Genomic DNA, 15366 nt, shown 5'->3' on the forward strand with positions numbered 1-15366 from the left:
TTAAAAGCAAATCTTTATTGTTGAAAGTATTACATATGTTCCCATTGTCCTCTCCCACCTCCCCTAAAGCCTTCACCACCCACTGTCTGTGTTCTTGGGTTATGCATATACGCATATGAGTTCATTGGTTGATCTCTTCCTGCTCTGCACCCTCCCCTATCTTCCCTCTGAGATTTGACAGTCTGTTCGATGTTTATATGTCTCTGGGTTTATTTTTGTTCATCAGTTTATGTTGGTCATTAGATTCCACATATGAATGAGATCAAGTGATACTTATCTTTCTCTGACTGGCTTATTTCTATTAGCATAATGCTCTCTAGGTTCATCCATGCTGTTTCAAATGGTAAGAGTTCTTTCTTTTTCACAGCTGCATAGTATTCCATTGTATACATGTAACGTAGTTTTTTTAATTTACTCATCTGCTGATGGGCACTTATGCTGTTTCCAATTCTTGTAAATTGTACTGCTATGAACATAGGTTTGCATATGTCCTTTCTGATGGATTTTTCTGAGTTCTTGGGATATATTCCTAGAAGTGGGATCACTGGGTCAAATGGCAGTTCCATTTTTAACTTTCTGAGGAAACTACAAACTGTTTTCCACAGAAGCTACACCAGTCCACATTCTCAGAAGTGCACTGAAGTTCCCATTTCTCCACATCCTCACCAACAATTGTCGTTTGTTGATTTGTTAATGAAAGCCATTCCTCCAGATGTGAGGTGGTACCTCATTGTCATTGATTTGCATTTCTTGGATGATCAGTGTCTTTGAGCACTGTTTCATATGCCTTTTGGCCTTCTGTATGTCCATTTTGGAGAAGTGTCTATTGAAGTCCTTTGCCCATTTTTAACTGGGTTGTTTATCTTCTTTTTGTTAAGTTGTATGAGTTCCCTGTAGACTTGGAGTTTAACTCCTTATTGGATGTGTCATTGGCAAGTATGTTCTCCCGTGGAGTGGTCACTCTTTGTTATTTTGTTGATGGTTTTTTTTTCTTGTGGAGAAGCTCTTTATTTTGATGTAGTCCTGCTTATTTATTTTCTCCTTAATTTCCCTTGTCTTAGGAGATGTATCCATAAACATGTTGCTATGAGAGATGTCTGAGATTTTGCTGCCAATGGTTTATTCTAGGATTTTTATGGTTTCACTACTTACATTTAAGTCTTTTATCCATTTTGAGTTTATTTTTGGATGTGGTGTAAGTTTGTGGTCTAGTTTCAGTTTTGTTTTTTGTTTTTTGCATGTATCTGTCCAATTTTCCCAACACCATTTATTGAAGAGACTGTCTTGACTCCATTGTATGCTCTTGCCTCCTTTGTCAAATATTAAATGAGCATAATGACTTGGGTCCATTTCTGGGTTCTCTGTTCTGTTCCATTGGTCTACATACCTGTTCTTGTGCCAGTACCAGGCTGTTTTGAGTACAATGAATTTGGCAACATAGCAGGATATAAAATTAATACCCAGAACTCTGTGGCATTTTTATACACCAATAATGAGCTCTCAGAAAGAGAAACCAAACAAACAACCCACTTACCATTGCAACAAAAAATTTAGATACTTAGGAATAAACTTAACCACGAAGGTAAAAGACTTGTATTTGGAAAACTACAAGACATTGAAAAAAGAAATAGAGGAAGTATTCAAGTGGAAGAATATACCATGCTCATAAATTGACAGAATAAACATCATTAAAATGTCCATACTACCCAAGGCAATCTACAAATTCAATGCAATCCCTATTAAAATACCAACCATATATTTCACAGAGCTAGGACAAATTCTCCAAAAATTTATATGGAATCCTAAAAGACCCTGAATACCTGCAGCAATCTTGAGAAAGAAAAACAAAGTTGGAAGAATCACAATACCAGATTTCAAGTTGTACTACAAAGCCACTGTACTCTTTTTTCTTTGTATAATTTTTCTTTGTATACTTATTTTGTATTTCCCTCATTTTTTCAAAGTCAAATAGCTTATCCAGTTTACTTTGATTATAAAGGTAGTACATCACCATGGTTGTGGGTTCAGTTCCTGGTCAAGACACATACAAAAATCAGCCAATTGCTGGGCCAGTATTTGAGCATTGACCCCTGCACAAAGTAGTTGCTGGTACAATTTTTGGTCAGGGAGCATGCCTGGGTTGCAGGCTTGATTCCCCAATATGGGGCAGTCAATTGATGTTTCTATTTCTGTCTCCATCTGTCAGAAGGCAGCCAATTGATGTTTCTATTTCTCTCTCCATCTCCCTTCCTCTCTCTAAAAATAATAAAAAATATATTAAGAAAAGTATCAACCAATAAATGCATAAGTGGAACAACAAATTAATGTTTCCTTCTTTTTCTCTGTCTCTCTGAGAAATAAATTAAAATCTATAAATTAAAAAAAATTAAATAAAAGAAGTACATACCCATGTCATAAAATTAAGTAACAAGTATGTAGGAAGGAATTGAGAAGTCATTGAAATTCTATCACTCAGAGAAAACCATTTTGTCGTATATACTTAACATTTTGTTGTATATACTTAAAATCTTGTCCTTAGTTTTATTTATTTATTTTTAATATACTTTATTGATTTTTTACAGAGAGGAGGGGAGAAGGATAGAAAGTTAGAAACATCGATGGGAGAGAAACATCGATCAGCTGCCTTCTGCACACCTCCTACTGGGGATGTGCCTGCAACCAAGGTATATGCCCTTGACTGGAATCAAACCTGGAACCTTTCAGTCTGCAGGCCGACATTCCATCCACTGAGCCAAATCAGTTAGGGCCTTAATTTTATTTTTTATCCTATTTGCTTAAAAAATATTATTGTCTATATTTCCTATGCTGTATTTTACACCCCCCTGGCTATTCTGTAATTACCAATTTGTGCTTCTTAATCCCCTCACCATTTTTACCCAGCCCCCCAAACTTCCTCCTATTTGGCAACTGTGAAAATGTTTTCTATGAGTTTATTTCTGTTCTACTTGTTCATTTACTTTATTTTTTAGATTCCACATATAAGTAAAATAATCTGACTTATTTCACTCAGCACAATAGGTCCATCCATGTTGCTGCAGATGGCAGGATTTAATTATTTTTTTATGGCTGAAGTCATATTCCATTGTGTATATGCATCACTTCTTTATCCACAAAATCTTGTTCTTAATTTTAAAAAGCAATTGAGGCAAATATTTTTCTCTCCAAATTTAACAAAACCAAGTTATTTTTCTCTTAAAAGGCCTTTAATTAGTTGTGCCTGTGCATCCTCCCAAAGACCATTTCTCCTGTTGACATTGGTGCTATTCTTTTCCACCTAGGAATTAGGCTGATCCTGCCTTTTTCAGGCATATCTGGCATTTATCTTTGGTAAAAAAAAAGTAACTGTTATTCTTGTCTTTTGCTGCCAGCATTGCAGACTGGGCATTTAAATGCCTTTGATTGTGTATTTGTAGAAGCTAACAGCTGCATGTGTTATTTCCAATACTCTTTAATATCCACCCAGGAAGTGACCATGGAATGCTTGTCATTTTTCTGGAGGGGGAATAGATGTAAAATTGGCGAGTTATATACAGAGGTGAAAACTAGGTGAAACATTCTTCAACAGATCATAGGCTTGCCATCTGCCCTCTGGAAAAAACTATATTCTTTTCAGCAGCTCTCAGAATGCTCATCTGTCTGAGCTTGGGGAAGCCGCAGATGCCAGTGCTTTGGAGACTCAAGTAAATTCAGTATGTTTTCAAAACAAACAATAGGAATCATCCAGCTGGTGGAGATAGTAGACCATCTCTGGAAGGAACTGGATCAATGCAATAGAACTCAAAACAAGTTTTCACCAGTCACATTTGCCCAAGAAATTAATTTCACAAATATTTTCTCCTGCCAATCAATTTTAGGAGAAAAGGAATCACCACTTCCAACTTCCACCAAACCCTGCGGACAAGAGACCAGAGAGGCTGACAGGGTAAAATGCTTACCACCTCTGCCAGCCATGGTCAGAGGCCCATGATCTCTCAGCTGCAGCAGTCCAGGGGGCTAGCCCTATCCCAGCCAGTGAATTCTCCTGGTTGGCTCCCCAAACTGTTAAATATTAATACTTTTAATTAATTACAATTTTAATTAATAAAATATTCTTAATTATTTAGGTTAGAACTTAAACCTTCTTAAGTTCTAACTGAGCTAATAATCACATTAACAGAGTCAGATTAACAGGAGAAAATAAAGTTTTAATATATGCAGATGGGGAATTCACATAGGCATGAAAATTCCAAAGACAGTGAGGCAACAGTGGGTATACGTACAAGACATTTATTTTGTTCTAAAAAATTCAATTTATTCATCTGTTTACAACACAGTACACAAGAGGCGAAGTGTTTCACATCATATATTTCACTTCCAACTCTTGGAATATTTATTTCTTTGGATAAAAGCCAGGGAATGCTTAGGCACCTGAAATAAGATTGGGGCAGGCAATGCTTTCATCCTCACAGGATGGACACGGGAGGAGCTGGGGCCGCCGCAGGCCTCAGTCACCCCCCGCCACACGGGTAGAGCAGTGCCTTCTGGCTGCTGCCTCTGTGTCTTGCTAGATGTAATAATACAGAGACTTGCTGAACTTTCCCTTGAATTCAGACCTGATATTCAACATGTCCACTTCACTGTAGGAGATCATGATTCTGATCAGGAGCTTATTACATGTCCTCTCGCCCTTCATGAAGTCATACGGTGGGTCAGCAAAATACAAAGGCTTGTTCCGGATACACGGGACAGCATTTTCCAGGTTTCCCTTGACTTCCTTCTTGATGCTCTCCAACATGTCATAAAGATTGCAGCTCCTGTACTTGTCAAATACTTTCTGGAGGTGACATCTTCTGCTCAGTCATGATGCTGATCCACTTGGGAACATTAGTTCTTTTCCTCTTCACCCCAGCATCATAGAGATCCTGGACGTCTTGATCAAACAGTTCATAATTGATGATGTAGCCATCTCCTGCTCTTCTACCCTTTGTGAGGATAACAATCAGCTGGCAGGAGTCACCAGATGTGTTGGAAATAATGTCCTTCTTCAGACCAGCCTTGCATACTCTATTCATTTCCCATAGTTCCTGGTTGGTCCTTGAGCAGATGATCTCAGTGAGAGAGTCCGCATCAGTCCTCAGCCCCTCCATGGAGACCTTCAGCTCGGAAGCATCATACTGAGCATGTATTTTCAAGAGGCCCAGAATCACGGTCTCCAGGTGGCTGGACGAGTCTGACTTTAGTGCTGATGTAAGTTCCTTTTTGGTCCTCTGGTAGGTAAAGGCAATATTCTGTCTCTGTTCATTGCTGTAGTTGGACAAAATGTTGGCAATAGTGACATCATCCACACCTTTGGTCTTGACGGTCATTTCAATGTTCAAAGCATCCCACTGGACTTCAAAGTTGGGGTAGACTTTGGCTAACCCATATAAACTTACAGGTGTGGAGTGATCACCCTCTAAGCTGAGCTTTCACAGGATTTCTTGTTGTCCCTCCCCCCATTTTTTTTTAAATTAAGGAATTGTATGTGTATATATTTTACCATTGCGCCCCCCTACTCCCATACATCCCCCCACCCCCAGTGTTTTGTATCCATTGTTAAGGATTTCTTGAATAGTAAACATTTTGAAAGAAGCTGGGCTAAGTAGGGAGACCTGTGAGCATCCCCAGATGCTGAGCACCTATAAGACATTTTTGAAAAAAGGAGGAAAGGGGGGTGGGATATTAGACTTCAGAAGTGAGATGTGCAACAGTGCTATTCTCCAATCTATATTTAAATTACCAATCAACAAATAGAAAGCTAAATGAAAAGCTATAATTTTTCTCTTAAGAAATTGAATCAATTAGGGGTCAATGGGCAAGTTCTTCCCTTCTTTGAAGCATTGAAATGTACAAATGAATTGTTTCTACTTGTTTATATTCAACTCCAGCTCATTCAATAAACCATTTGTTGACACTGTGTTGGGATCTGTGCTGGAAATCCTTGTTATATTTTAGTAGGGCCAATTTCATAAATTCCCCCCCCCTCCCAAATAGTCTGTAACCCAAAGCCTAATAAAAGTTTACATTAACTCTTTATTTCTGATGTTTTCATATAATGATATTATTTGATGTTCTAGGAATTTTCTGTTTGGGAGAGGATATTTATGATATATGAAAACACGCTCAAAGTCACTAATCACCCTAGAGATATAAATCAAAACAACAATGAGATACCATCTCTCACTTGTCAGAATGGCTATCATCAACAAATCAACAAATGACAAGTGCTGGTGAGGATGCACAGAAAAAGGAACCCTTGTGCACTACTGGTGTGAACGCAGACTGGTGCAGCCACTGTGAAAAACAGTATGGAGTTTCCTCAAAAATTTGAAAATGGAACTCCCATTTGACCTAGTGATCCCACTTCTAAGAATATATCCCAAGAACTCAGAGACACCAATCAGAAAGGACATATGCACCCCTATGTTCATAGCAGCAAAATTTACAATAGCTAAGATTTGGAAACAACTTAAGTTCCCATCAGCAGATGAGTGGATTAAAAAACAGTGGCACATTTTCACAATGGAATACTACGCTGCTGTAAAAAAGGAGGAACTCTTAACATTTGTGACAGCATGGATGAACCTGGAGAGCATTATACCAAGTGAAATAAGCCAGTCTGAGAAAGATAAATATCACATGATCTTACTCATTAGTGGAATATAATGAACAACATAAACTGATGAACAAAAATAGAGACAGAGGAAAAAAAGTTTAGACTATATTAGAACTAATCCTGTTACTTGCAGATTTTTAATATTTTCTACAACTTTTGTGATATTATACTATGTTAGTACTGTTTTGGTAATATTATATTTAAAATCTGTTTTTCTTGAAATATTAATGTTATTGCATGTAATATTATTATATTTAAAATCATTTTTGTTGAAAAAAATTTTTTCTTCATTAGTAAATTAACCTTAGCTTACTATAACTTTTTCACTTTAAGTTTTTAGTTTTTTTTTTTTTTTTTTTTTTAAAATGTCAACTCTTTTGTAATAACACTTAGCTTAAAATACAAACACATTGTACAGTGGTACAGAAATGTTTTCTTTATATCCTTATTCTACAAGCTTTTATCTATTTTTTAAAATTACATTTTAAAAACTCTTTTTGTTAAAAACTAAGACACAAACACACGTATTAGCCCAGGCCCACTCAGGGTCAGGATCATCGGAATCACTGTCTTCCATCTCCACGTCTTGTCCCAGTGGGGGTTCTTCAGTGCAGTGATACGCACGGAGCTGTCATTTATGATAACAGTGCCTTCTTCTGGAGCCCCTCCTGAAGGACCTGCCTGAGGCTCTTCTTGAGGAGGTGTCACTCTTTTCGGAAATACTATCCCCATGGTGGTTTGCTTCTTATTTTGTCATATATTTATTTGTAAGCAGGTAGCACTGTGATGTTAATTACGATAGTTACAATGTCACTAAGTAAGAGGACATTTTCAGCTCCACTATAGTTTTATGGGACCACCAATGTATCTTTGGTCTGCTCTTGACCCAAAAGTTGTTATGTGGCACATTACTGTATTATTTAATTCTCATTCACGTAAGAGGTCTCTGTTATGGATCATCCTTGTGTATAGGATACCACTGAATAAAATTTTTTTTTGCGGAACTAGAGATTACACATGCAAAGGTGACCCGTGCCTTGAAAGACATACATTAATGTGATTCTCCCAGGTCCCTTTTCAGGCGCTTAATTGCTCAGGTTTGCAGCTGTAGTCTGGCCCTAAAATGTGCCAGCTATTCTAAGAATATACTGCATTGGCCAAGGGGGCAATGGGGTCAGAAGTCATGATGCAACCAAATTCATGGTCATTAACTAGAAACACAACATCTCTGTGGTGGACCAGAAGTGTGTCCTATAATGTAGAGAGAGAGGTAGCAAAACATGATGACTGAATGCACATCCTTACTCTGCCACTTATTATCAGGTAAAATGAAGGTAATAATTCCTACCCTTTAGGGTATGTGTCAAGATTAAATTGATAAAGCAATTTGAGCACAGTTCCTGATAAAGAGTAAACTCTTGGTGAATGGTAGCTATTCGTCCAAACCAGTACACTTTCAGAAAGGAAATAAAAGTACTAAAATGATACATATTATATAATGTATATATTATATAATTTAAAAATTTATATTCTAAAATTTTAGTTTTATTATATGGGAAGTCTATAGAATATTTGTAGTTAAACCTTTTAGAAATAAAATTCTTTTAAAAAAATAATAAATCTTTATTGTTCAGATTATTACAGGTGTTTCTCTTTTTTCCCTCCCCATAGCTTCCCTACATGTGATTCCCCACCCCACCCCATGCCCTTACCCCTGCCACTGTCATCATCCATAGGTGTAAATTTTTTTTTCTAATCTCTTCCCACACCCATCAAACCACCTTCCCCCTGAGAATTGTCAGTTCACTCCCTTTCTATGACCCTGATTCTATTATATTCACCAGTCCATTCTGTTCTTCAGATTTTTTATTCACTTGATTTTTAGATTCACTTGTTGGTAGGTATGTATTTGATGTCTTTTTGTTGTTCATAGTTTTAACCTTTATCTTTTTCTTCTTCTTTGTCTTCTTAAAGAATACCCTTCAGCATTTCATGTAATCCTGGTTTGGTGGTGATGAACTCCTTTAGCTTTTTCTGGTCTGTGAAGCTCTTTATCTGGCCTTCAATTCTGAATGATAGCTTTGCTGGGTAGAGTAATCTTGGTTATAGTTTCTTGCTGTTCATCACTTTGAATATTTCTTGCCACTCCCTTCTGGCCTGCATAGTTTCTGTTGAGAAATCAGCTGACAGTTGTATGGGTACTCCTTTGCAGGTAACTAACTTTTTTTCTCTTGCTGCTTTCAAGATTCTTTTTTTGTCTTTTGCCCTTGTCATTTTAATTATGATGTGTCTTGGTGTGGTCCTCTTTGGATTCCTATTGTTTGAAGTTCTGTGTGCTTCCTGGACTTGTAAGTCTATTTCTTTCACCAGGTAGGGAAAGTTTTTTGTCATTATTTCTTTCAATAGGCCTTCAATATCCTGCTCTCTCTCTTCTTTCTGGCACCCCAAAAATCCAGGTGTTGGTACACTTAAAGCTGTCCCAGAGGCTCCTTACACTATCCTCACACTTTAGGATTCTTCTTTCTTTCTGCCTCTCTGGTTGGGTGTTTTTTGTTTCCTCATATTCCAGATCTTTGGTTTGACTCTTGGGATACGTTGATCTACAGTTGAGTTTCTGTATATTTTTTATTTCAGGCAATGTATACTTAATTTCTGACTGGTCCTTTTCCATTTTTTTTTGGCATTCTCATTAAGGTCCTTGAAGGTCTCACTAACTTCTTGGAGGTCTCATCAAGTTTCTTAGTGATTTTTAGAAGGTTCTTGAGTAATCTTATAAATGTGATTCTGAACTCTGTTGTCCAGTAGTTTACTTTCCTCCATCTCTCCCATTTGTGACATGCTTCTGTGTCTCTGCATTTTGGCTGCTTACCTGTGTTGATTGAGTGGCTTTGTGTGGTAGGTGACCTATAGGGGCCAGTAGCTCAGCTTCCCCAATCACCCAAGGTGGTCGCTCTTGGTACACCTTTTTGTGGGCTGAGTGCAAAATTTTGGTGAAGTTAGGCATTGATTGCTGTTGGTGCACTGGAAGGAATTGACCTCCAGGGCAATTGGCTGTGAGGTCCTGCTGTGTCTATAATGGAAGAGCTGCTGCGCTGTATACACGCTTATGGTGCAGGCCTTATTTCAATAGGACTTTGGTGCTCACTGAGTCTGCCTCCCAAATGTGCCACTTATGGATGTGAGGAGTTGAAATATGGTATCTCACACTGACCACTTGGTACATTGGCTACTGGATCTCCAATGGGGTGCAGGTCAGCTATTGTCTGAGGCCACCCTGCAGGAGCTACAGTGAGAACCACGGTCCTCTCCTCCCTGTTTGGAGCTTAGAGGCTTTGGAACTGTTTGCACTGGGTTGCAAGTTTGCTAGGTTAAACTGCAATAGAGAAGGCCATTCATATGCAAAAGCCGCTGCTTGAGCTTGGGTGTGTTTGTAGATTTTGCAGGGCACAGTCTCAGGGCATCAGTAGGTAAGGGTGTGGCAAACAGCAGTGGCTGGCAATGAGCCATTTCTGCCTCTCCAACCATGTCCCTGTGTCTCACATCCTAGCACAGCAAACAATTATTCTTGTGCGCAGCTCTGCAAGCAAGCCACCCTCACTTTCTGACATGATGGCAGACAGTCCCAGAAACTTCTCCCAGAAACTGGATTTCAGAGAGACCAGAAGCTTGTCTCTCTTTGGGTTGAAGAAAGCAACACCTGCCACCACCCGGCATTCGCCGCCAGCCCATATAGCGTGCGCGTGTGCCCCTGTGCCTCAGTTTTTCAGCTCTTGTGTCCTGAATGCTCTTTCTCTTTCTGTCTAGTAGAGCTTCCACTCAGCCAGCTTTCCTGTGGTTCTTGGTGATAGACGTTTTGTCTTTTAGTTGTAGAAATGAAATTCTTAAAAAAAAAAAAAAGTACATTAGAGCAAAATTTAAAAAAAGAAAATGTTTATATTGGCCTGGCTGTTGTGGCCCAGTTGGTTGAGCATTGGTTGTGCACCAAAAGGTGGCCAGTTTGATTCCTGGTCAGGGCACATGCCTGGGTTGTGGGCTTGATCCGTAGTATGTGTGCAGGAGGCAGCCAATCAATGATTCTTTCTCATCATTGACGTTTTTACCTTTCCATCTCCTTTCCTCTCTGAAATCAATAAAAACATATTTTTAAAAATCAATAACAAATATTTTATTTTTATTTATTTATTTAAAATATATTTTTATTGATTTCAGAAAGGAAGGGAGAGGGAGAGATAGGGACATCAATGATGAGAGAGAATAATTTCTAAAAAACCTTTTGTTGAAAGTATTACATAGGTCCTCATTTCCCTCCATTAACCTCTTCCAGCCCACTTCTGTATCCGCCACACTCCTAGGTCCTCACAACCCAAGAGAGAATCATTGATCAGCTGCCTCCTGCACACTCCACCTGGGGATCAAGCCTGCATGTGTGCTGGCTGGAAATCAAACTCCATCCTTTCGGTTATAGGTCTACACTCAATCTCTGAGCCACCCCAGCTGAGCAATAACAAATACTTAAAAAAAATAAAATAAAATAAAGGAAGGCTTTTAAAAAAAACATACACCACCTTTATATTGTATTATTTGACAATATAAATATATTAAAAATAAATAGAATGATTATTTTTGTTAAATATTTACATACTTAATCAGCTTGTTAGTTATATCTGGCTCTACTACATCACTGGCATTTTTCTGAAGAAATGCTTTTTTCTTCTTCTAATATTGGCATATTATTTTTAATTTTCATAATGTCTAAATAAAATTGAAATTGACATCTTCAATTAACTTGTCTCTGTAAACCATATTTTTACCTGGGAAACATAATCTCTCTACAAGTACTGAGTGAATTCTGTGAAATGGAGAATATTCTCAATTAAAATATTTTTGTATTAAAATGTATAAGAAGCTTAAATATAATCCTTGATACCTTCTTTTTTGGCCTCCAGAGTACATTTCCTTGACAAACATTTCTAGAAGACAAATTTCATCAAATAAATTCTCTCCAGATGTGATTCTTTTGATGTTTCCCCAACTGGAATGCTACGAAATCAAAGGCACTCCTAATTTTGTTCCATTCCATTGAGCATTATAAAAGTTTCTCTTCACAAGTGGATATATTAGTATTCCAAAGAGCATTATTAAACCTCGGACATGACTTGATGTCTGTCATTTAATTTATTTACTCTGCTAGAGTTGGGATGCTTCATTGTCTTCCTTTTTGCAAGCTTTGTTTTTCAATAGTTGTAATTCTCCAAAGCCTCAAAAGCTGATTTCTGGTGCTCCTTAAGTTTTTAAATTAAAATTTCTAACTGCTATTGGGGGAAAAAAGAATAACATAATTTTTGTAAGTTGTATGACTTTCCTTAAAGTTGTATGGAAAGTTTATCTAATTTTTCACATGCTTTAGACATTTAAAAGGAAGATTTGTTTGGATTTTTTTAAAGACACTGAAATGGTTGCTTAGCAACTGCTTCCTGCATTGCATGATGTTATGATTTTCACCTGATGGAAAAAAACATCAATAAATCCTTTGCTGCCTGGACCGGTTTGGCTCAATGGACAGAGCGTCGGCTTGGGGACTGAAAGGTCCCAGGTTACATTCCGGTCAAGGGCATGTATGTACCTTGGTTGCGGGCACATCCCCAGTAGAGGGTGTGCAAGAAGCAGCTGATCTCTCTCATCGGTGTTTCTGACTCTCTATCTCTCTCCCTTCCTCTCTGTACAAAATCAATAAAAATATATTTAAAAAAAAATCCTTTGCTAATCAACATTTTTTCCTCCCTAACTGCTGTTGAATAAATGCACCCCAAATCTAGAGGATTCATTTATGAAAAAGTTTGATACCACTGATAGGGCATATTGATTTACTAAGTACTCCCAATTAATGATGGACAGCTAAGACAGCAGTCTAGTGTGGCCACACTGAGGTGGTTTTTGTCTGTTTTTAGTTTAACATCAGTTTCATTACAAAAATTTTGTATTTAATACTTGGCATATTCAAAATTTGTAAGTTTTAACAAATACAGCTTCTATTTCAATTGGTATATAATGCAACTTCTTTAAGTGAAATTATGACTTACATTTACACTTTAACCAATTCCAATTACATTTCTGCTTCATATTTTAATTTTAAAATTAGATATCTTAACATATTCTGCCAAGGTTATACAGCATTATCACAGTGTTTATAATTAATATTTTAAACCAGATTTATGGGAAGATTCACAATAATATCAGGTGTTTCAGCTTAAACAGACTGCATTTCTGTTTTCTTTTCCAAACACATTATAGCTTTTGCTTCACTTTTTGTACATGAACACTAAGACCTGAAATAAAAAAAATTGGCAAAGTTGTTTTCTTCCCTGGCTACTTGAAGATCATCCTTCATCATGAACAACACAGTAACTACCCAGACCAGGAAGCTCATGACCAACAGACTACATCAGTGGAAACAAATGGTCATTGGTGTCCTTCACCCTGAGAAGGCAATAGTACCTAAGATAGAAATTTGGGAAAAACTAGGCAATACATGTAAGACCACGCCAGATGTCAGCTTTGTGTTTGGATTCAGAACCCGTTTTGATGATGGCAAGGCCACTGGCTTTGGCATGATTTATGACCCCTTAGGTTACTAAAAGAAAAACGAACCCAAACACAGACAGGCAGACATGGCCCGTAGGAGAAGAAGATAACTTCAAGGAAACAGCAAAAGAAATGCAGAACAGAGCGAAGTCAGGAGGACTGCACAGGCCAGTGTGGGCGCTGGTAAAAGTGAGCTGGAGATAGGACAAGAGAGGAGTAAAAATTTTTCAGTGACTTTATGTGGTGATTGTATGTTCCCCCCCCCCCCCCCCCGTGAAAGGATTAATAGACTAAGAACTTTTGTGTGAAAAAAAAATAGCAAAGTCAATTTAGAAGAGCAATCACTGGCTGTAAATGTTAGGTAAGCACCGCTACAGCTGCATGTGATAAATCATAAACTTCAAGTCCAGGGTTCTCAAAATAGCAATTCATTTGGTTGTCCATTATCATGCTTCTTCGGCAGATCTGTGTGTTGGGGTTTTCACTCGGTAATTGATATCGCTTTGTCCCTTATGGCTCTGAGGGTTGGCAAATGCTGACGTTTTGTGCAACTTCACATACATCAACTTACTTGGGAATTGGAAATTCAGCACTTAATGTTTTTACTAAATGTGAACTTCCATTTTTGAGCTTATTGCAAAATAAAAGCATCACGTTATTATTATTCACCAAATAATAATATAGTTTGTTGTTGTAGATATGCAGTATACAAGAAATGACCAGATTATTATGTTGAGTGTTTAGATTGGTCTCTAGATGCTTCTAAGGCAGCACTCATGGCCTCTTTCCCCCGAAAACATCTTGAGTATTCTAACCCACCTTTCCCACTCACCCCACCAGCTGTGCCTTTGCAGTTCCACACATCCTGTATGCCTGAGCATGGGCATGGCGTGCCTCACTGGTAAACTCAAGGGCACAGGGCATCAGGGTATTCTCTCAGAGGCTAGAGGGGTTCGCTGTCCCTGGCAGCTCCTGCTTGAGTGCATTTTGTTTTGTAAGCAAATACCCTGCTAGCTTGAAAAGGAAGCAGTAGTTCCATTGTGTTTGGAAAGGATTGGGGAAAATAAACCAGGACTGCCCAGGACAAAAAGGACCCTCTACCCACAGTTAGAAAGGATGACACTTTATCTGAAACGAAGTATTTACATAGGAACACTAGAGGGCGTTTTAGACTGTAAGAATTCTGCTTTAATTTTCACAAGGTAATATTTAGTACCAAATTTATGTTACTAAATTTCAATAGTGAATAGTTTATAAACCTTTAAAATGATAGTAAAGTAGTAAATATTAAATTCATATCAGGTGATTTTTATATTCTAAGAATATGAACAAATTTAATGCAAATGTTTTGCTTGTTTCCAGACTACCCCATGCTAAAGGTTATGATAATCCTATTTATTTAATTGAATTTATTGGGATGACATTTACATACATGTAGTGCTCACTGTTCTTATAGTAAGTTTGACAAGTAAGAGTGGATTTTTAAGGTAAGTGCTCTAGTCTTTAGGGAAACAGTATAAACAGTGGAAGAAAATGTTTGACCTGACATGTGAGCTAGCGCCTGTGGTTCTATCCCCACCTTTATGACTTTGGGCAAATCTTATAATCTCTCTGAATATGTTTGTTAATAAAGTGTTGGGATTGAACTAAATGACTGCCAAGTTTTCTTTAAGTCTGAAATTTTCCAATCCTGAGCTTTATATTTAACTTAGTTTTAAAAAAAATATATTTTATTGATTTTTAACAGAGAGGAAGGGAGAGGGATAGAATGCTAGAAATGTCAATGAAAGAGAGAAACATCGACCAGCTGCCTCCTGCACACCCCCTACTGGGGATGTGCTCCCAGCCAATGTACATGCCCTTGACTGGAATCGAACCTGGGACCTTTCAGTCCGTAGACCGACTGAGCCAAACCGGTTTCGGCTAACTTAGATTAGTTTTTAATTTGTATTTGCATATAGGTGTCATGTCAAGAGATTATCTTCAACTCCGATTATGAGGCCAGAGAAACTGTGATGACTGGATCAGAAGAAAGAGAACAGGTAGATGGTTCCCATCAAATTCCTCACAGTGGCTCGCTGTGCATTAGAAACAGGTAGCTTTTGTTAGTTACTAGAAAATACCCACAC

At 37.8% G+C, this 15366-nt stretch overlaps 2 protein-coding genes and 1 long non-coding RNA gene across 7 annotated transcripts in view; 1 reads left to right on the forward strand and 2 right to left on the reverse strand.

The window, feature by feature from the left end:
* LOC311616863 overlaps nt 1-15366 on the reverse strand; it is a 569237-nt gene that overhangs the window by 74569 nt on the left and 479302 nt on the right. The window lies entirely within an intron of this gene.
* Nucleotides 1-15366, forward strand: part of RNF144B (ring finger protein 144B) — a 167995-nt gene that overhangs the window by 31951 nt on the left and 120678 nt on the right. For 2 of the 5 annotated variants that reach the window (XM_084872786.1, XM_084872783.1), the window contains exon 2: nt 15199-15279. The exons of the other annotated variants lie outside the window; for them this stretch is intronic. The gene's annotated coding sequence lies outside the window, so the exon portion shown is untranslated. The remainder of the gene's footprint in view (nt 1-15198; nt 15280-15366) is intronic. 5 annotated transcript variants of the gene reach the window in all.
* Nucleotides 4555-15366, reverse strand: part of LOC311617436 (annexin A2-like) — a gene marked incomplete at its 5' end in the record, with an annotated part of 46375 nt that continues 35563 nt past the window's right edge. The window contains 2 exon segments of the mRNA XM_084873804.1: nt 4555-4844; nt 4846-5465. Of these exon segments, the coding sequence (XP_084729930.1) occupies nt 4565-4844; nt 4846-5465 (900 nt within the window). The 3' untranslated portion in view covers nt 4555-4564.

This window comes from Pipistrellus hanaki (assembly GCF_964339955.1).
Source record: "Pipistrellus hanaki genome assembly, chromosome: 2".
In the NCBI taxonomy this organism is placed as follows: Eukaryota; Metazoa; Chordata; class Mammalia; order Chiroptera; family Vespertilionidae; genus Pipistrellus; species Pipistrellus hanaki.